Here is a 21,124-nt window from a genome sequence, read left to right on the forward strand (position 1 = left end):
CACAAGGTAGGAACTGACCCTGGCCAGGGTGACAGTTACAATATTTATGTATATCTGCAGTTTAGAAGAGGTCACCCACCTAACGCTAAACATGACCATCTGGGATAAAGCTTGGGGTGCTGCTGGAAGAGGTGTTGGTGAGGCCAGCAGGGGGCACTTACCCTGTGGTCTGAATGTGGACCCCAAAGCTCCAGTGCTGTAGAAACGGTGCCATCCTACAGATCAGACATAAATCCAAGGTCCTGACTGTCTGTGGTCATAAAAAGATCCCTGGGTGTCCTTTGAAAAGAATGGGCTGTATCTCAATGTCCTGGCTAAGTGTCCCACCACAGCCTAGTCATTGTAGACCCCTAATCATCCCATGTCTCTAATTGGCTATCTCTCTCACCACATCACCACCTAACAGCTAATGTGTGGTGAGCGTATTGGTGCAAGTGGCCCCCCATCATATAGTGCATTTCACATCTATCTATCTATCTATCTATCTATCTATCTATCTATCTATCTATCTAACATATAGTGCTTTTCATATCTATCTATCAATCATATAGTGCTTTTCATATCTATCTATCTATCTATCTATCTATCTATTATATAGTGCCTTTCATATCTATCTATCTATCTATCTATCTAACATATAGTGCTTTTCATATCTATCTATCAATCATATAGTGCTTTTCATATCTATCTGTCTATCTGCCTGTCAGTCTGTCCGTCCATCATATAGTGCCTTTCATATCCATCTATCTATCTGTCTGTCTATTACAGAGTGCCTTTCCCATCTATCTATCTATCTATAATATAGTGCCTTTCATATCTATCTGCCTATCTTATCTATATTTTATAGTGCCTTTCATATCTATCTTATCTATCTATCTATCTATAATATAGTGCGTTTGATATCTATCATATAGTGCCTTTCACATCTATCTATCTATCTCTCTCTGTCTGTCTGTCTGTCTGTCTATCATGTTGACCCAGTCACTGAGTAGTGATGCAGGAGTTCCTTGTCAGTGTGTTTTAAAGGGGTGTGTGTGTGTTTGTCGGACACTGGTAGTTTTAGTATTTATAGTACTTTATCATTCCATGAGCGATGTGCAGAAGCCTAACGTGCCTCCATTCCTCGCAGGTTCCATGCCTTTCTTCTATTTATGGGCCACCCGCCTTATGCAGTCCGGGAAGTAAACATCAACAAGTTCTGCAAAACCATCAGTGAGTTTGCCTTGGAGTATCGCACGACGAGAGAGAGAGTGTTACAGCAGAAGCAGAAGAGAGCGAACCACAGAGAGAGGAACAAGACCCGAGGGAAAATGATTACAGATGTAAGTATCCGCTGTCTAGCAGTGGCTTCACTAGTACCGTATGGTAGCCGGGTACTGCAGTCACACACTCTACAACAATGAATGCTGTGGACAGTGGGGGCTCTATCTGTTCCCCCCCAAACCTTCAACAAAACAGATCGATATAACAAGTTAGAAAGTGTATGCATGTACCTGTCCGGTGTGTTTTGGAGACTTAGGTAACGGACTTGAAACTCGGAGCACTTTACACTTTCTAGCAACTTCAAAGAGTCAGTTATCACATTATTTTCTTACTAAATATTTTACAACAGTAAGTCATTTTAATAATACAATGCAGTTGCATGCGTTAGTAGACCCCATTAAATACATGCTTTTTAACAGCCCTTTACAATGTAATGTGATTAAAAACGTAGCCCAAATACACTTGTGGTGGCTCAGGAGCTTTTTCCAGTTCAAGTGATATAAAAATGGCGTCGACTGATGTGCTCTTGTGGTTGTGGAGGTCTGTAGCTAATTTCAGTTCAGATTTCTTAAAAGTTGTATTTTTGAAAGACGTACCTGAAGCATTAAAATGTGTTGAAGTCTAAAGGCCCAAATGGAGAGCAGGTCTGGAGCTCTGCTGATAAATGAAGTGTCACAGAAATACGGAATCATTCGGACGTGCAGATAATGCAGACGTGAAGTTGTTTTTAGTGTAACGTGAATACGGAGTACATGTTTGTTTATTCAGTCTTTACAGAGAGATGCTGACATGAATAATTCCTTTCTTCTTCCATTCATTTCTAGATTAATAGCTTTTTGTTACTGTTTTGTTTTCCACTTATAGTTAACGTTCCACGAGCAGCAGGTGAAGTGAGCTGCTGCACACGTGTATTCCCTGCTGCTTCACAAACTCATACTGGGGATCCGTTTTGCCCTCAATCAGACAAGAGACAAAAGTGTTAAATATATGCAAGTTGAAGCAACCACATTTAAGGGTAATTTGAAAGAGTAAAGCAGCCTTGTGGAATTCTGGGTAAAGTTATCAAAAAGTTTACAGATTAACGAGACTTTAAAACGCAGTATTATATACAAAAATGAATATGAAAATCCAAATTCTTGGTTGCTAAACCCCCCAATATGATGTGCAGATTAACATATTTCATGAAGAAGAGAACAAGATACACTCAACAACCGAAACATTCATCCTGTGATGAAGCCAACCCAACCCAACGTGTTTGTTTTCAAATTAAGTGAAGTTGTCCACGCCATTCAATTTCCTGTTTATTTTACGCTACATTTATTTGCACACATCATGAATATTATATAAGTTAACAATACTACTAATAATAATTATTTATATAGCGCTTTTCTCACTACTCAATGCAATAGGGGAGCCGCTTCAACCACCACTAATGTGCAGCCCCCACCTGGATGATACAATGGCAGCCATTTTTGCGCCAGTACTCTCACCACACATTAGCTATCATGGTGAAATGGTGACAGACAGAGAGTCAATCAGAGATAGGGAATGATTAGGGGGCCAGAATGACCAGACCATTGTGGGCAATTTAGCCTGGAGGTCAGGATACACCCTGCTCTTTTTGAAGGATGCCCAGAGATCTTTAATGACCACAGAGAGTCAGGGCCTCGGTTTATGTCTCATCTGAAGAACTATTTACTGGAGTATCTACATTCTGACCACAAGGTAAGCGCCCCCTGCTGGCCTCACCAACACCAATCCAAGCTTCTTCTAGATCAGGGGTGCCCAACTCCACTTCTGGTGGGCTGCAGGTTTTCATTCTGACCCTTATCCTAATCAGTGAGTAGTTTTCACTGCTAATTAACTCCTTTTCCCTTCATTTTAATAGCCCTGATTTTAAGGATTCAGTCCCCTAAATTGATTTGTTTCTTCATTAAATGGCAGCCAAACAGAAATGAGATGTGAAACGAGCCAACAGATGACCAGCTGAACTGGAATGTTAAACTCCAGCCAGTGTCACTCCAGCCAGTTTCATAATGAGAAGTCAATTCTTGCTGTTAATTAAAGCCGTTATTGAATGTCATGACTTGTTGCTGCTCTCATTCTGCCATAGCAGACATTTCCAAAACTGTTGATTTTTCAGCAGACTGCTGATTTTCTGTTTTTTCTAAGACCACCATCAAGATGTTTTGGTGACCTGAGCAGACCAACATGACCATGACCTTCATCTTTCTTTGTTTTTAGGTAAGCTGATCACGTGGCGGCTTGTTTTGTGTCTCATTATCGTTTGTCTGCTCAAGAAACAACTAAGGGGTCAGAGTCACGTCAATTAAAACGAAGGAAAAACAAGTTAATCAGCAGTAAAAACGGCTCACTAATTAAGAAGATGGTTAGAATGAAAACCTGCGCCCCACCAGGACCGGGGTTGGACACCCCTGTCCTAGATGGTCTCCCATCCGAGTACTGGCTGGGCCCAGCCATGCTTAGCTTCAGGTGGGTGGCCTCTGCTGGAGTGCGGGTGCTATGGCCTCTGACACAGCCATACAGTTAATGTTCTTGATTCCATCCATCCATCCATTTTCCAACCCGCTGAATCCGAACACAGGGTCACGGGGGTCTGCTGGAGCCAATCCCAGCCAACACAGGGCACAAGGCAGGAACCAATCCCGGGCAGGGTGCCAACCCACCGCAGTGTTCTTGATTCCATGTTACTGTAAAGTCTTCGGTTGAGTGATTTTCTGCGGTACCCCTAAAGTGTCGATTACATGGAAGTACTGGATGGACGATTACTCGGCGCGTTTTTTTTTTTTTTATTCCCCACATCTCTTAAGTCAGTTTTAAAATGAACCCCATATGTGTGAGTGCAGGAGTGGACCATCCAGAATGGCTTCCTGCCTTTTGCCCGTTGCACCTGAGTAGGCCCCCCCCAGCGCCATGCCACCCCAAACTGGAATAAGTGAGTTAAAGAATGTTATATTATATTACCACCTTCTTTACCAGCGGTATGAGGCTGAAGGATTTCATTTAAAACACCAAAGGCGACGTGAATGTGAGAAAGTGAAAGGATCAGCGCACCTCAGCTAAGCGTAACGGCGGCTTTCCTGTACCTCTGAAGCTGGCCACACATCGAGAGGCGCTTACTGACGAGCAAAGGGCTCGAAGCTCGCTTTGTAACCCCCCCTCAGATCCATTTTAATAAGAGAGAGGGTCTCCAGTTGTATATATGTATAGCCTTTCAAGATTTTTCAAAGCGTTTTTATTGAAGAAAAAAAAAAAAAAGGAGCACTTGGGTTTCCTCAGGGAAGATGATAATATCCCTTTGAGCTTCCCTTTGAAATTGATTCCACAAATTGCATTTTCCATTCAGGTTTTCTTCTTAAAAATTGCTAATAATTATAGCTTATAATTGAGAACAAATGTGGCTTACAAGAAAGACGTGTGTCTCCGTTCACTTCCTGGACTCCTTCCTGATAGAGATGCCATTTTATTTTTTTGGTGGGGAGTAATGTTTCATGTTTAGGCTGAAAGCACTTTGGTGCTTCTGGGCATAAATGTTATCAGGAAGAAACAAAACCAGAGAGCTGAGGGTGAGGGTACCAGGGTGGGAGTTCAGAGCAGTCGCTATGCAGTATAGTGCCATGCTTAGCATAAGCAGTTAACTGGTTTAAGACCACCTGTGCACAACACTGTCTGCTCTGAGAAACTGAGAATTATCCATTTTTGTGCAATATAAGACCTATTGTTTTTATTAGAGCATTAGACAGACCATCCAGTCCAAATAAACATGAAGTTGAGTTTTGAAAGTCCCTAAAGTCCTACTGTCCACCACACTACTTGCTCACTTATTCCAAGTTCCTGTGCTTCTTTGTGTGAAGAAAAACTTCCAGTTTGTGCAAAATTTACCCCTAAGTTCCCATCTGTGTTCCCGTGTTTTGATGAACTCATTTTAAAGTCACCGTCTTAATCAGCTCAGCTCTTTTAAACTTTCCTCATCACTCACCCCCTGTAGCCCACTTTAATCAGCCTAGTTGCTCTTCTCTGGACTTTCTCTAGTGCTGTTATGTCCTTTTCGTAGCCTGGAGACCAAAACTGCACACAGTACTCCAGATGAGGCCTCACCAGTGTGTTATAAAGCTTGAGCAGAATTTGGACTACACATCTCTACACATCAAGGCGCTATATAACCTGACATTATGTTAGCCTTCTTAATGGCTTCTGAACACTGTCTGGCAGTTGATAGCACTGAGTCCACTACAACTCATAAATCCTTCTCTTAACACTAGAAACCATGAAGCCCACAAAATAAGTCGTAATGCCGGGCCACCTTAAATTCCTCCGCACCTCACGACTTTTTTCGTAGGCTTCAGGGTTTCTAGTGTTAAGGTGTACTTTCAAGTTTCAGACCAGCCATTGTGTATTCAAACCTAACGTTTTTTCTTCCTACATGTAGTTCATTGTGTGTAAATTTTTGGTCTACTACTTGTTCCAGTGCACATCCACCTTAAAGCTCCTTCAGTTCATTCTAATTGCTGCCATTCTTTTGGTACAGAAAGGACTACAGTATTTTTCGGACCATAAGGCGCACTTAAAATCCTTTAATTTTATCAAAAATCGACAGTTTGCCTTATAATCCGGTGCACCTTATGTATTAATTCTGGTTGTGCTTACTGACCTCGAACTGATTTTATGTGATACACGGTGCTCAAAAATCTGTCAAAATGTTTTAGAATGACTTTGGTAAGCTACGGAGCCGCACCACTTGTTGGATTGTTGGAGCATTATGGCTATCGTAGTCAGGGGCCTCATGGAGTAATACGTACTGTACTTCAACATACGGTATTGCAGTGTGTTTATTAGGACCCCAAAATGGCACCTGTTAAGAGACATGCTTACGAAGCGGATTTCAAACTCAAGGCTATCAGGCACGCAGTAGAACATGGGAATAGAGCAGCTGCTAGAGAATTCAACATTAATGAATCAATGGTGCAGAAGTGGAGGAAGCAAGAAGATGACCTGTGCCAAGTAAAGAAGACCAAACAGAGTTTCCAAGGGAACAAAGCGAGATGGCCACAGTTAGAGGACAAACTTGAACAGTGGGTTATTGAACAGAGAACAGCAGTAGAAGCGTCTCTACAGTCTCTATTTGACTCAAGGCAACAGCAGTAGCACTTGACATGAAAATCGCTGACTTTCGAGGAGGTCCTTCTTGGTGCTTCCGTTTTATAAAAAGACGTAATCTCTCCATCCGCACAAGAACTACCATCTCGCAGCAACTGCCAAAGGATTAAGAAGAAAAGCTGGCCATTTTCCGCACTTACTGCAAGAACAAGATCACTGAAAAAAAGATCCAGCCAGAACACATCACCAACATGGACGAGGTCCCTCTTACCTTTGACATCCCCGTGAACCGTATTGTCGAGAAAACAGGAACCAGTACGGTATCTATACACACCACAGGGAACGAGAAGTCATCCTTCACTGTAGTTCTCGATTGCCAGGCTAATGGCCAGAAACTATCACCCATGGTCATTTTCAAGAGGAAGACTTTGCCAAAAGAAAAGTTTCCGGCCGGCGTCATCATCAAAGCTAACCCAAAGGGCTGGATGGACGAGGAGATGAATGAGTGGCTGAGAGAAGTTTACGTCAGGGGACCGGATGGCTTTTTCCACAAATCTCCGTCTCTATTGATCTGCGATTCCATGCGCGCCCATCTCACCGATACTGTCAAAATCCAAGTGAAGCAAACTAATTCGGAGCTTGCCATCATTCCGGGTGGATTAACCAAAGAACTCCCAACTGTTCGGCGTCAACAGGTCGTTCAGAGTTAAATTGCGAGCTGCGTGGGAGCATTGGATGACAGAAGGCGAACACACATTCACCAAGATAGGAAGGCAACGCCGGGCGAGTTACGCCACTATCTGCCAATGGATCGTGGATGCCTGGGCTAAGGTATCAGTCTCAAGTATCGTCAGAGCTTTCACGAAGGGCGGAATCATCACTAAACAGCTAAGTAACAGCAATGAGACTGACTCGGATAATGACAAGAGAGATCCGGGCATGCTTGATGCTGAAATCGCCCAACTATTTACCTCAGACACTGAGGATGAAGAATTTGATGGATTTGTGGAAGAGAAATGAACTGAAAAAGTGAGTGTATTGTTTTGTATTTTATGTTACAGCTGAACAATGTTGAGAGTTATTGTGAATGAGTTGAATAAAGTTTGAGTTATCTGACTGTTTTGTTTCGCTGAATGCGCTTTATAATCCGATGCGCCTTATGTATGAAAGTAGACCCATTCATTGATATTGCGCTTTATTATTCAGTGAGCCTTATGTTCCGAAAAATACTGTAAATAAATACCTGAAAACGAAATACCCCAAGATCTCAAAAACTTTTTTGCTTCAGCAGTGGTCACACTGAGAAATGGGATATGCAGTTCGTGCAAGTGAACTCTGTAATCATGCAGACACGTGGGGCTGACGGCGAGTGAGAAAGGGAAGAAAAAGAGACGAGGCAGCGAGCTGCACAGAAAAGGAGATGCGAAGTGGACAAAGAAACGTTAGGTGAAGCTCAAAGATGTAACGTGTTTAGCAAGTGGCCTCCTCTTGTTCGTATTCTGTCGGCTTCTTCTTACTCATCTCAAATGATTTTATTGCCCAGCGCTCTTAGATAGGAAAACTTCAAAGAACAGGTGGTTTATGGGTGGCAAATGCATGCAATGTTGTTGAGAACTGGCAGACCATATGGCATTATGCTGCTGCACTCAGGTTCGCCAAGCACAAAGAACTGACAGTGTGGCACACCAGCCCACTTCAAGAAACTAGGTACGACACAAGCAGGAGCGACGGCATGCCCTGGTCAGTTTAAACACTTGGGCAACTCGCTTCCCCATGGACAGAACATAGAGGAGGTGGACATTGCATTGGATTGGATTATTTCTTTTCACCTCTTCTTTTCTGTATAATGCTCAAACGTTCAGTTCACTGCACGTCCCTCTAAATGTGCAGCCTGTAAACATCAATGCTGTATGTAATAAGTTCAAGGGAAGCCACAGTTCAGTGTATATCGCTTTGGTAACACTTTAGGTACTGAAAAAAGTAATCGGTTACTCAAGTACTCTTATGTAACAAGACCTTAACTAAGACCTCTTCTGGTCTCCAGAACACTTATAAAGCATCAGTAGATGGGTCATTCATCTCAGTGCTGTGTGGAACATTGACATGATGCTAACTTGACTTGTTAATACAAAGGATTCACAGGCCTTATACTAAATATGTAATATCAAGAGAAGTGTGTCACAGTTAGACCACCTCAGACCACTCCAAAGTGACGTTTTGTTAGTCAGTCAAATTGAAAAGGTGAATAAAGACTTAATAAGTATTATGAAGACACAAAGAAGTCTTTACTAAGGTCTCGTCACATAATAGTAAATGAGGAGTTGATGCATTTTTGATGTACCTAAACTAAACAGCTTTTTATCGAAACCCACTAAAACTTTATAACAGTGTAAGATTACAGATCAAAGCGTTACATTCAAATCTGACTGAAACTGCCATTTTTACTGGATGTGCTGCAGAGCGAAGTTATATTAATTTCTCGTTAACCCATTTCAGTTTAAAAGAAGACAGTTTCTTATAAAACAATGACCAACAGCAAAAGCCAAGTGACATGGAATGTTTTACTCATGAGCGATAGTAGGTAGCGTGTTCAAAAGGAGGGAGTTCCAGCCACTGGGGAAAAAAAACATCTGGTATACCAAAAAGTCGTCAGTTAGTTACATAGCATTTCTGATACGTCCGGTTAACCCTCGGCACTATAACTCAGACCCGGTGTCTTCGGAAGTTTTCCAAGGCAGAGCCAGGTAACATAAATAGTTATAAATCTAATCTAATCTAATCTTGAGTACAGACAGGTAAGTTATGTGACTTGCTCACAGGCACTCAGTGAGTCATTAAAGACACTGAACTAGCGGCCTTGAGGTTTCCATTCAAGGGCGCCTCCCTGTCTATTTATTATGTACAGAGGACAACTTGTGTAGCGGATGCCATTCCGACATGCATTAAAGCACTGTGGTAGAAATCAAACAGATTTATTAGAGAAAGAAACGTATCCTCTATTACGACAAGGCTGATAAAACCTCGAGTCAGGAGCCAGGCAGGAGGAAACTTGTCCATTGTGTCTTTCATTATCTCTTCAGCAAATGCTTGAATGGGGAGGGAGCATTCATCACAGCACTCTGCTACAAAATGATCCGAATGGTCAGAATAATAAGGACAGAGGTCCATTTTATAAACAACTGAATTTACATAAGAGTGCTAATTAATGTGTACACATCACCTGACGTGTACTCTGATTTTTTCATTGGGTTACACTCAAATGACTTAGTAAATGAAAGTCAGTTTTATTACAGTCTTCTCATAACTATAACGTTCAGCTATTACCCTTGAAATCTCTGCGTTTGTGACAACTGTCCAGTTTTATTGTTTACAGGACATTCTCTTAATGGTACTTTTGGTGCCTGCTCCTGGTGTATTCTTGTCTTTGTTGTCACTTGACCTTTATCCGATTACCTGATATGCCTGAACAGGTTTCTGACATTTATTAACCCTTTTATACTTCTAAGATGGATGCTCTATTTTAATATGGAAAGCAAACCAAAACATTTAGCTATCGTCGTCTCCAAATTATTTTCTCACAGCACTGTGTCGAGTGGCTTTTTCATGAGAAGTAGGTAACGCTTGAAGCAGAAGCCTTGTGGTGTACAGTGTAGCGCATCCTCTGTCGTTTTGTGTACCGTTTATATGGCTGATGCGTTTATCCAAGGGGATGTACACACTTAGGGTTGCCAGGTATCTTTTATGTTTTCTTACAGTCAGAGCGCAGCCCGGTTAAGAAACTTGTTTGGTGTCACGCCCTGAGACAGTCACAGAAACTGAACCGGCAGCCTAGTGGTACCCCCACCCCAGGCCACAATGTCCTGTCATTATGATGTGTAACGGCCAAGTATCCTAAGCGCTTTGTCCATGTGAGTCCTTGATTGTTATTTACTGTGACTTGTTTTATTCATTGGTGTCATTGACACTAACCCATAAAGGCTTTGCTCGGCTGCTCACATTATTTTTCTTTGATTTCCTCATAACCAACATATGCTCAGCACATCTAATACGCCTAACAGATGAGACATCTCGGACAGCTAGGTGTCTGGTTAAAGTTTATTTGATCAAGTCTGTTAAATGACCGTGTGGTTACAGGGGTCTTCTTTACTGGGTGCCCTGCTCTGCGGCTCTCCACCTGCCCTTCTCATCTCTCTAATGCTCTTTTAACTTTCAGGATTGTTCAGCTTGCTTTTCTCATGTGCTTCCTTCTCTTTCACATGTACTTCCTGCGCCTCTCTCCATTTCCTCTTTGCTTCCTGCCTCCTCTAGACTGACGACGAAGATGACAGCGAGGTAGGGCGGCTTTTTGGTTTGGCACGCTTTTGCTTGCAGTGTTCATTGCTAACTCCCAGGTGACCTGTGCTTTTTTATTTTTTCTGTTATGGTGGCCATGCCAGGCGAGTGTGAAAAGTTTTATAGCCTTTGACTGACCCTCCGCGAAAGCCCACTTACTTTTATCAATGTACAAAATGTGAGAAGCTTTCACCACATTGATGATTTTTTTAATCTTTTAAGACATGTGGGCATTGCTGCCTGACTTGTCCAGATACCCGAGTCTAATTCCTGGTCACTGGCCGTTTGCAGTTTGCATGTTCTTCCTGTCTTGAGGTGGGTACGTCAGATTCCTCCCACATCCCATAGACATGCAGCTCTAATTCAGCCCTGGAAGGGTAGGCAAGAGTGTGTGCCCCGTACTCACCTGGTGCCTGGTTGGTTAATGGATAGTGCCCAGTGACACTGCAGGAGGCTTTGGTTTCCCACATTCATGTGATGATAAGGTGACTTTATAACATGGATAGATGCTGGGATGAAAGCTTTGAGACTTTCATTAACAAAGTGTTTTGTTTTTTGTGATTGTCACAGAAGAGAGTCAATGTGGCTGTCGTGCAGTACTGTCCTGTGAAAAAGTTAGTACACCCCATGGAAATCGTTGACTTTTTCTACATATTTGTACAGGTAAACAATGCCAATGGATAGAGGTGATATCTCTCTATTATATAAAAAAAAATCCTGGGTCGAGACAAGACGTTTTCAGAGAGAAAATGTCAAGTCCCGTAAGACGAGACTTTGTGCCAGGAGATTCAACCACACTCACGATCCTCTCACCTCTCATTGTGTGAATGCTATTGTCAGACACAATTCCTGTGCGCTCAGCTCTTATAGATTTTTATGTTTTCCTCATTTTAATACAAGACATACAATCTATTTGTTTCGTTCGATGTAGTCCTTTTCTGGACAACAATTTTATACGTTCTAGATGAAATGTCAACGACTAAGCCAAAAAGCATAGGAGAGAAAAGTATTCAAAAAAGAACAATAATAATCTAAGTGCAAATTCAGAAAATAAGTAAAGTTATAATCAGCCCAGACCAAGTGGAATTGAAAACCTAGCAAGCAGGTCAGAAATAAAAGACAAAGAGTAGAAGACAAAGTAGAACGTTGTAAAGAGGTTCAAAAACCTTGGAGCAATACACATGGCAGAGCAGGTTAGTAAGTTAGTACTAAAATTTGAAAGTCTCAAAAAACTGATAGTAAAGATCACATTAGCACAAACAAACGGAAATTATTACTCAGTGAAATAACCGAACAGCGAAAAGAGATTGAATATATGGACATAGGTCATATGATAGATAGATAGATAGATAGATAGATAGATAGATAGATAGATAGATAGATAGATAGATAGATAGATAGATAGATAGATAGATAGATAGATAGATAGATAGATAGATAGATAGAAAGATAGATGTGAAAGGCTCTATATAATACATAGATAGATAGAAAGCATTATAAGATAGAGAGAAAAGCACTATAAAATAGATGTGAAAGGCACTATATAATTAATAGAGAGATGTGAAAGGCACTATATAACATTTGGAGAGAGCAAATCAGGATCCCACATAGTCGACACACAGTGGTAACAAGACATATTCTTAAACCTCATTAACCCAATCAGTGCCAGTGTCAACAGTTCATATCCCAGCAGCGCCACTGGGCACCAGACAGTAACCAGCCCTGGATGCCATCACCAGGCCGGTACATTAATGCTTCAACACAGGGGCCAATTGGGTTTCAGCAATGAAAATTTCAAGCATGTCTTTGGGATGGAGGAAAACCGGAGCCCCACTGTAATATTATCACTTTAAGAAATGTAATCGGGAGGTTAGTAACTGAATAAAAATTCAGACTGGTTTATCCAAGTGACTTTCATTGATTGGCTAGGTGGTTGGTTTCTGGTGTGGGACTTGTGGAGCATTCGGGTGTCACAACAAATAATCACTGTCAGGCTATGTAGTGGGGATGAAAAGAAATTTTTAAAATAATCATAAAAATAACTTAATCAAGCTTCTGTTAGCCTGCAGGGTTAAATATGTAAAATGAGGCAGGTAAGTATTTGGGCTATCATACTACAAAACTAACTTTGGTAAGGGTGGGTGGCCATTAGTCCCAGGTCATCAGAGCTGTGACTTTATCTTTTATAATTCACAATGGATGCCCCCCAGAGGTTCATTTTCTCAAGCTCTGCTGTTGAATGAACTTTTTGTTTTTGCCTTCTTCTTTATTATCTGGTAATGTCTCAATTTATAATGTTAAAGTGCTTTATAGGAGCCTGATTTACTAATGTGAATTACTGAAATTGCTTCGTCTTCTAAGGTAGGGATCTGCACTGGCAATAGGAAGGTTGCCGGTTCAAATCCCGTAAATCCCAGAAGTGACTCCACTCCATCGGGCCCTTCAGTAAGTCCCTTAACCTGCAGTTGCTCCACCCTGGGTGTGACGTTAATCTGCACCCAGTCCTGAAAGCAGGTCCTCCAGTTTACAGGGAAAACTTGGGGGTTGTTGGCAGGATTGGCACTGCAGCCACTCCACTGTTAAAAACGGCAGACTTTCTGTTCCACTCCATTCAAACTAGTGTGGTGCTGAGGCGTCACCTGCTGTACAGCAGCACTCAGGTCCTCATTTGGGGTCCTGAGGTGGTTCATCATGTGGTGGGTGCGGCAGCGCTCTGTGTCAGTCCATGCTCCCAACCTCTCTCTTTCTTACTGTGTGTTCAGTGATATCTGTGTGTGTTTGAGTGTGTAAGTAGTAAGGGGGGGGGGGGGTCCGGGTCAGCCCTTGGGACTCACTGTGGCTGTTACAAGTTTGCCTTGACCTGGAATTCTGCCTGAATTAAGCAAGCCATTCTTTCACTGGACTGGACTGCACAGTAACACACATTTTAAATGTTACATGGAAATAATGTATTGGTTTTTTTATCTTGTTTTTGAAGGTTTTTATTGTCATTGTCATTACGTTCTTTCCACTAGTTATTTAATACCAAGCACGTGAGTGGGTCTGATGCTGAGGAGGCTGCAGCTTTACATTATTCAGTGTTGTTTTCCCCCCATGTCTGTTCTGCTGTGTCCTTGTTAGGATAAAATTACACGAGAAGAAGAGGAACAGAAAAATGTTACAGTAACGGAAGGGTATTCATTGATATTATAAATGTAAAGCTCACACTACCGCACTTTTATGAACACAAAAAAATAAAAGACCAGCTAAATAAATAATGAGAGGTGAGTTTTCCGAAAACATGAAGTGAAATACAAAGAAGATAACAAACAACGCAGGTAAAGAATGAGGAGGTGTTTAGAGTGTTTTCTGAAGCCCTTCGTTATCCAACATTTAACAAACAGGTTTAAAGTACTTCGTTATCAGCCCCTCAACAGCGTCCACGTCAGAAAAGCAGACTGGTCATTCACCGGAGCGTCAGCTTGGCAGGAGTACCAGCAGGGGCAGCAGCGCCTCCACTCCATAGTGAGAAAAACAAAGTGTGAAGGAGGTAAAGCAAAACTCGTGGAATGAATTTTTTTTTTCACAACCATCTTGACGACGACACAACCGCACACTCCCGGCTGGTAACCATGGCAATCAGACGATGCAAAGTCCACAACATGGTGCCATCCCGCAAAGCAAGGTGGCGCTAAAAAAGGCATGAAAATGAACAAAGATCTTTAAATACATTTCAGAAATATTATAACCAGCATAAGTCAAAATCAAAAAGTTAAATTCCAAAAAGCTGGATATCAAGACCGTAAAAAAAATGAACATCAAAGAGAAGCCAAATCTCCTTACTTGAAGATTTCAGGTTTTATTTTTTAATAAACTTAGAGGGCTTTGCCCCCTGCTCACTTCGCTCGTCAACCCCCTGGCCTGCGCTACGCACTAGACTCTTTGTGGTTCTGCCGCTCGCGTATGGGGATGCGGATGTACAGTTTAAACAGATTTTAATTTTCATGTGAACTGTTACGTTTGCATCAATGCAACGTTTAACTGCCCGTGATTGAATTTCGTTTCTTTCTCTGTATTTTTTAATTTTTGTCCCTGTGATTTGTTAATTGTCTTTGCAAAAGCAATTCTAATGGGAAACTGTTAACGTTTTAATCTGAATAACATATCAAGATCTCCTTTGTTGTCTAATGTTATCCCCTGAAGATATACTACATTACCTTTCTTTGAATACATCCTTCTTTCTACAGTAATTCGGCCGATGGAAGACCAGACGGTGTTAACGGTTTAGATATCCATCCATCCATCCATTATCCAACCCGCTATATCCTAACTACAGGGTCACGGGGGTCTGCTGGAGCCAATCCCAGCCAATACAGGACACAAGGCAGGAAACAAACCCCAGGCAGGGCGCCAGCCCACCACAGAGAACTGTTGTATTAATAAAATTCAAATTCACTTGAAGTTTTCAACAATATTTAAATGTATTAATATTATAAAGTGTTTCATTTTGGCACTATTTCAATTTCATAGGTTGATGACATATTGTGTTCTTTCTAGTTAGCCAATAAAAGGTCTCATTTTGCTTGATGTCTCACTACATTCATAATGGCTAACACGGTACAACACCCTAGAACTGTTGTCCATCCATCCATCCATCCATATATTATCCAACCCGCTATATCCTAACTACAGGGTCACAGGGGTCTGCTGGAGCTAATCCCAGCCAACACGGGGCACAAGGCAGGAAACAAACCCCGGGCAGGGCGCCAGCCCACCGCAGCAGTTTAGATATTCTTCTGGATATTGTAATTTGTTTTTTTCATCTTCCGCACCATCACCACCAACTGTTTCAGCGAAGTCTTATCGATACGCATTTAACCAATTTGCTGTGTAACCGATCAACATTTTTCACGTTAATTCGTTTGACTTCCTCGTTTCTCGATGCTAGGATTCCCCGTGTACTCATTTCTTCTGTTGATAACCCTTCATGATGAAAGTCTTCAATAAGATTTGGACATAATACGTCTTCTTTAATTGGGAACTTAAAGTGAGGAAAACGTTAAAATTTATAAGAGCTGAGAGCGCAGGAAGTGTGTCTGACAAAAGCATTCACACGAATGAGAGGTGAGAGGACCGTGTGCGTGGTTGAAAATGGTTGATAGGATGGCATAACTTTTAAAATTATCGTGGCAATATTCTCGTCTCATGGGACTTGAAAAAATCTTTTCCAAAAAGTCTCGTCTCGTCTTCTAAAAAGTCTTGTCGTATCAAAAGATTTTTTTCTATGATAGAGATTTGCAAGTCTTTCTGAAAACGTACGCACAGGTCCATGTGTGCCTTTCTAAACAAGGTCCATTTGATTCATTTTGTCCCAGGTGGACTCCAGTCAAGTTCTAGAAACACCACAATGAGAATTTAAGCAAACAGAGGAGGCACCTGAGGACCATTTGCAGCAAAGTGTCTGAATGTTTCTGTGAATGAGAGATTTCAGTCTTTGTTGATTTATACAACTTTCTGAAGACGCGTTTTCGCTTTTTGTCATTAGGGGTTATGGAATGTAGATAGTCAGGCAAAAATGGCAAATTTACCCATTTAAAATTAAATCTACAATTCAATAACGTGATGGGGGGGCTGAATAATTTCTTAAGAGTTGGAGCACAGGGTCCCACAGTGGGGACCGAACCGGCCGCCCTTATTTTTTTTTGACCACTCCTGCACTATTACTTTTGATATTTTGGGTGACCTCACGTTCTTTGGATTAAAAGTCACATAAAACAGATTTGAGCCTCCAAATGTAATCTGGAAACCTTTTTTTCTGTTTCTGCCAAATCCACAGTTGACAACTTCACAGGGTGGGAATGGGGGGCTTAAAGCAAAACAAAAATTGATATGGGAATTTCGTTTTGCAGTTGTCACATTTACATAACGTTCCGTTTCAAATCCATGACCTTGTACTTTTTAAATCAATCGCTGCTGACAAATTCCTGTGTTATACAAACCCATTCTGGCTATAAATCTGTCATCATGCAGTATATTCTTCTCAAGTCTCGTAACAGTTTGACTCTGGAGGTCAGCGGATTGTTTGCAACTTGATGTTATTCTAACACCCTACGTCACTGGAATGAGCGCCTGTAATGGAGGGCTCTGATTATGTGCTGCTGACTTGTTTGGACTGTGGGTTGGCATTAAGTGAGCCGCACGTTCCCTACAAGTCAGTCACTTTCACCAGGCAGGACTTTTAAAAAAACATTCTTCAAGCTGAAATTTCGTCTTAGCGTCACATTTAACATCGTGTCTGTGAGTAAGGAGGGCTTTAAAATAAAAACGAGAAGTCGATTTAGCAAGAAGTACACTTGCTAAAATATGTCAGCCGGTGTGTGTTGCACCTTAATAGACGGGTAACACACACATAAACAGACAGATGTCACTCCAGAAGTGTTTGGATCCTGCTCCGATTTCTCTACAACATTCCGATCTCTTGAAAAGTCCAAGTGACAATCTCAACTCCATCACAATACTTTCCCTATGTGTGTACTCTACAGTAGTTCTACTTCTTTTTCTTTCGGCTGCTCCCATTAAGGGGTCGCCACAGCACATCGTCCGTCTCCATCTATCCCTGTCTTTGACATCATTTTCTGCCACACCGACCTCCTTCATGTCCTCCCTCGCCTCATCCATAAATCTCCTCTTTGGCTTTCCTCTTGCCTTGTGGTTCAATCCTCAACATTGTTTTCCTGATGTACCCCCTCATCTCTTTTCTGCACCTGCCCAAACCATCTCAATCAAGCCTCTGTCACTTGGTCACCAAACTGTCATACCTGTGCTGTCCCTTTAATATGCTCCTTCCTAATCCTGTCTACCCTTGTTACTCCAAGTGAAAATCTTAACATCTTCAAGTCCGCCACTTGCAGCTCTGCCTCCTATCTTTTCATCTGTGCGAGATAGCTGGTCTCACTACCGTTTTATAGACCTCCCCTTTCACTCTTGCAGGTACTCTTCTATCACAAATCACTCCTGTCCCCCAGTCCACCCTGCCTGCACTCTCTTCTTCACCTCTCTGTCACGATCTCTCTGTTGAACCCAAGTATTTCAATTCATCTTCGTTCCCCACCTCTGCTCTATGCTGTCACACCCTTCCACCACCTTCTCTGTCATTCACGCACATGTACTCCATGTTACTCCTGTTGACTTTGATTCTACTTCTCTCCAGTGTGTGCCTCCACCTCTCCTTGGAGATGTTCAGGTGAGATGGATGGCAGTAGACTTTCTAACTAGATTGTTTAACCAAATCTTGACAAGTGAGAAGATGTCTGAGTGGAGAAGAAGTATATTAGTACCAATTTTCAAGAATAACAGGGATGTGCAGAGATACAGTAACGACAGGGGTATAAAGTTGATCAGCCACCCCATGAAGATATGTGAAAGAGTGACAGATCCCAGGCTGAGAGGAGAGGTGGCAATCTGTGAGCAGTATTATGGTTTCATGCCAGATGCAGTGTTTGCCGTAAGAGTGTTGATGAATCGTATTGCGTGTCTGTGGACTTAGAGAAAGTGTATGACAGGGTGCCAAGAAGGAAGTTATGATACTGTATGAGGAAGTCTGGAGTAGCAGAAAAGTATGGGAGGGTGGCGCAGGATATGTATAAGGAAAGTGCGACTGTGGTAGATGTGCGGTATGAATGACAGCCTGCTGAGAGTGGGATGACATCAAGGATCACCTCTGAGCCCTTTCCTGTTTGCAGTGGTGATGGACAGATTGACTAGCTGGTCTCAGTCGGTGGGTATGTCACATTAGACCATCAACTTCACAGGAGCGCGCCACTGCCTGTCCCTGACCAGTTAAAATTATGTAAATAAAGGCTACAACAGGAAAATTGCTGGAAAAGTCATCTAATGTGACCTAGCTTTAAATCTCAAATCCCCCCTTGACGCACATTTCCATTTTGTATAGCAGTTTGTCCAATTACCATACAAATTCAGTGACAGCCTGTATGTAGGTAACAGAACTTGGCACACTCCATGCATGAGTGTGTGTCAATAGCAGACATCTTTATGAATATAAGTTAAGTATCCAAAGTGCAGGGTGGTCTTCCAACTTTCATTGTGCCTTGTACCGCTGTTCCTCCCTGTAATCAGTAAATGTCTGTAATACCCTGTCCAAAGCTCATTCCTGCTTGAGTCTGATGCTACCAGTACAGATGTGGCTTTCTGTGCCATTAAACTGGAACAAACTGGGATGAATAAAGCGCTTATCCTGGGTGGCACTGTGGTGCAGTAGTTGAATGATTACCTATCTTGGGTGGCACTGTGGTACAGTAGAGGAATGAAATGCCTATTCTGGGTGGCACTGTGGTTCAGTAGATGAATGAAATGCCTATTATTCTGGGTGGCACTGTGGTGCAGTAGTTGAATGATTACCTATCTTGGGTGGCACTATGGTACAGTAGAGGAATGAAATGCCTATTCTGGGTGGCACTGTGGTGTAGTAGTTGAATGATTACCTATCTTGGGTGGCACTGTGGTACAGTAGAGGAATGAAATGCTATTCTGGGTGGCACTGTGGTTCAGTAGATGAATGAAATGCCTATTCTGGGTGACACTGTGGTGCAGTAGTTGAATGAAATGCCTTTTCTGGGTGATACTGTGGTGCAGTGGATGAATGATGCACCTGTCCTGGGTGGCACTATGGTGCAGTAGAGGAATGATTACCTATTCTGGGTGGCACTGTGATGCAGTAGATGAATGATGTGCCTATCCTGGGTGGCACTGTGGTGCAGTAGATGAATGAAATGCCTATCCTGGGTGGCGCTGTGGTACAGAAGATGAATGATGCACCTATCCTGGGTGGCACTATGGTGCAGTAGAGGAATGATTACCTATTCTGGGTGGCACTGTGATGCAGTAGATGAATAAAATGTCTATCCTGGGTGGCACTGTGGTACAGTAGTTGAATGAAATGCCTATCCTGGGTGGCACTATGGTGCAATAGATGAATGATGCACCTATCCTGGGTGGCACTATGGTACAGTAGTTGAATGAAATGCCTTTTCTGGGTGGCACTATGGTGCAGTAGATGAATGATGCACCTATCCTGGGTGGCACTATGGTGCAGTAGAGCAGTGATTACCTATCGTGGGTGGCATTGTGGTGCAGTAGATGAATGATGTGCCTATGCTGGGTGGCACTGTGGTACAGTAGAGGAATGATTACCTATCCTGGGTGGCACTGTGGTGTAGTAGTTGAATGATTACCTATCTTGGGTGGCACTATGGTACAGTAGAGGAATGAAATGCTATTCTGGGTGGCACTGTGGTTCAGTAGATGAATGAAATGCCTATTCTGGGTGGCACTGTGGTGCAGTAGTTGAATGAAATGCCTTTTCTGGGTGATACTGTGGTGCAGTAGATGAATGATGCACCTGTCCTGGGTGGCACTATGGTGCAGTAGAGGAATGATTACCTATTCTGGGTGGCACTGTGATGCAGTAGATGAATGATGTGCCTATCCTGGGTGGCACTGTGGTGCAGTAGATGAATGATGTGCCTATCCTGGGTGGCACTGTGGTGCAGTAGATGAATGATGTGCCTATCCTGGGTGGCACTGTGGTGTAGTGGTCAGGTTGATTGTCTTCCAGCTCTTTGCTGAGTTGGCACATTCCCCCCCCTTCTCTCCCTTGTTCTCCAGGTACTCTGAGTTTCTTCTGCATCTCGCTTATTGTCCATGTATTTGGTGACTAGATAGGTGCAGTTTGAGTGTGCCTTACAATGGCCTGGCATCCCAGCCTGGGTTACTTCCCTCTTGTGCCTGACTTCCTGTAACCCTGTAATTGAAAAAGCATATTTATAAATGAATGAGTTGTCGTTGTGTTAGTCTGTCATTTTAATGGATTCATTTAAGTAAATGAATGAATGAGACTAACTGTAATTTGTTGTTCCTGGGTTTTCATTTCAGAGTGGAAAGTTTTCTAGTAACACGGCCGCCACTCAGCCACAAGGCCTCGAGTACGCAGAAGATGCTGCAGAACACGAAAACATGAAAGCCGTGCTGAAGACCAGCCTGCAGAGTGGCGAGAGCAGCACTTCAGTGGTGCCAGGTGTCCGCGTTCGTACCCGAGCCAACCGAGGTAAGAAATCACAGAAGTCCAGTGCTGCCTGTGCATTTTGGCTCTCGATTCTCATGAGGTCATCATCCATGTGTTTTTACCATTCAGTGACTTAAAAAAATAATAATAATGGGCAACTTCGTTAACAGCTTTCAAAAATGAGGTTGATTTTGTGTGGATTGTTGGCTGTTATTTATGGATGTCATTTCTCCAGGGTGGCATTAAATAATCCTGCTGACTCATGGCTCATAAGCAGGGTGTGAGTCTCAGCCCAATCACTGTATGAAAATTCAAAAAACGGATGGACATTGGGGAGGCTAAACCTCCACG

At 42.4% G+C, this 21,124-nt stretch overlaps 1 protein-coding gene across 7 annotated transcripts in view; it reads left to right on the forward strand.

Annotated features, from left to right (window-relative positions):
• The window catches only part of LOC114664022 (FH1/FH2 domain-containing protein 3-like), a 722,250-nt gene that overhangs the window by 679,748 nt on the left and 21,378 nt on the right, over positions 1-21,124 (forward strand). For 5 of the 7 annotated variants that reach the window (XM_051935624.1, XM_051935621.1, XM_051935625.1 and 2 more), the window contains 3 exons: positions 1,130-1,322; positions 10,690-10,713; positions 20,644-20,815. In XM_051935624.1, coding sequence (XP_051791584.1) covers positions 1,130-1,322; positions 10,690-10,713; positions 20,644-20,815 — 389 coding nt within the window. The remainder of the gene's footprint in view (positions 1-1,129; positions 1,323-10,689; positions 10,714-20,643; positions 20,816-21,124) is intronic. The other 2 variants (XM_051935622.1, XM_051935627.1) reach the window with 1 other exon arrangement.

The sequence above is a fragment of the Erpetoichthys calabaricus genome, chromosome 13, assembly GCF_900747795.2.
Source record: "Erpetoichthys calabaricus chromosome 13, fErpCal1.3, whole genome shotgun sequence".
Classification (NCBI taxonomy): domain Eukaryota; kingdom Metazoa; phylum Chordata; class Cladistia; order Polypteriformes; family Polypteridae; genus Erpetoichthys; species Erpetoichthys calabaricus.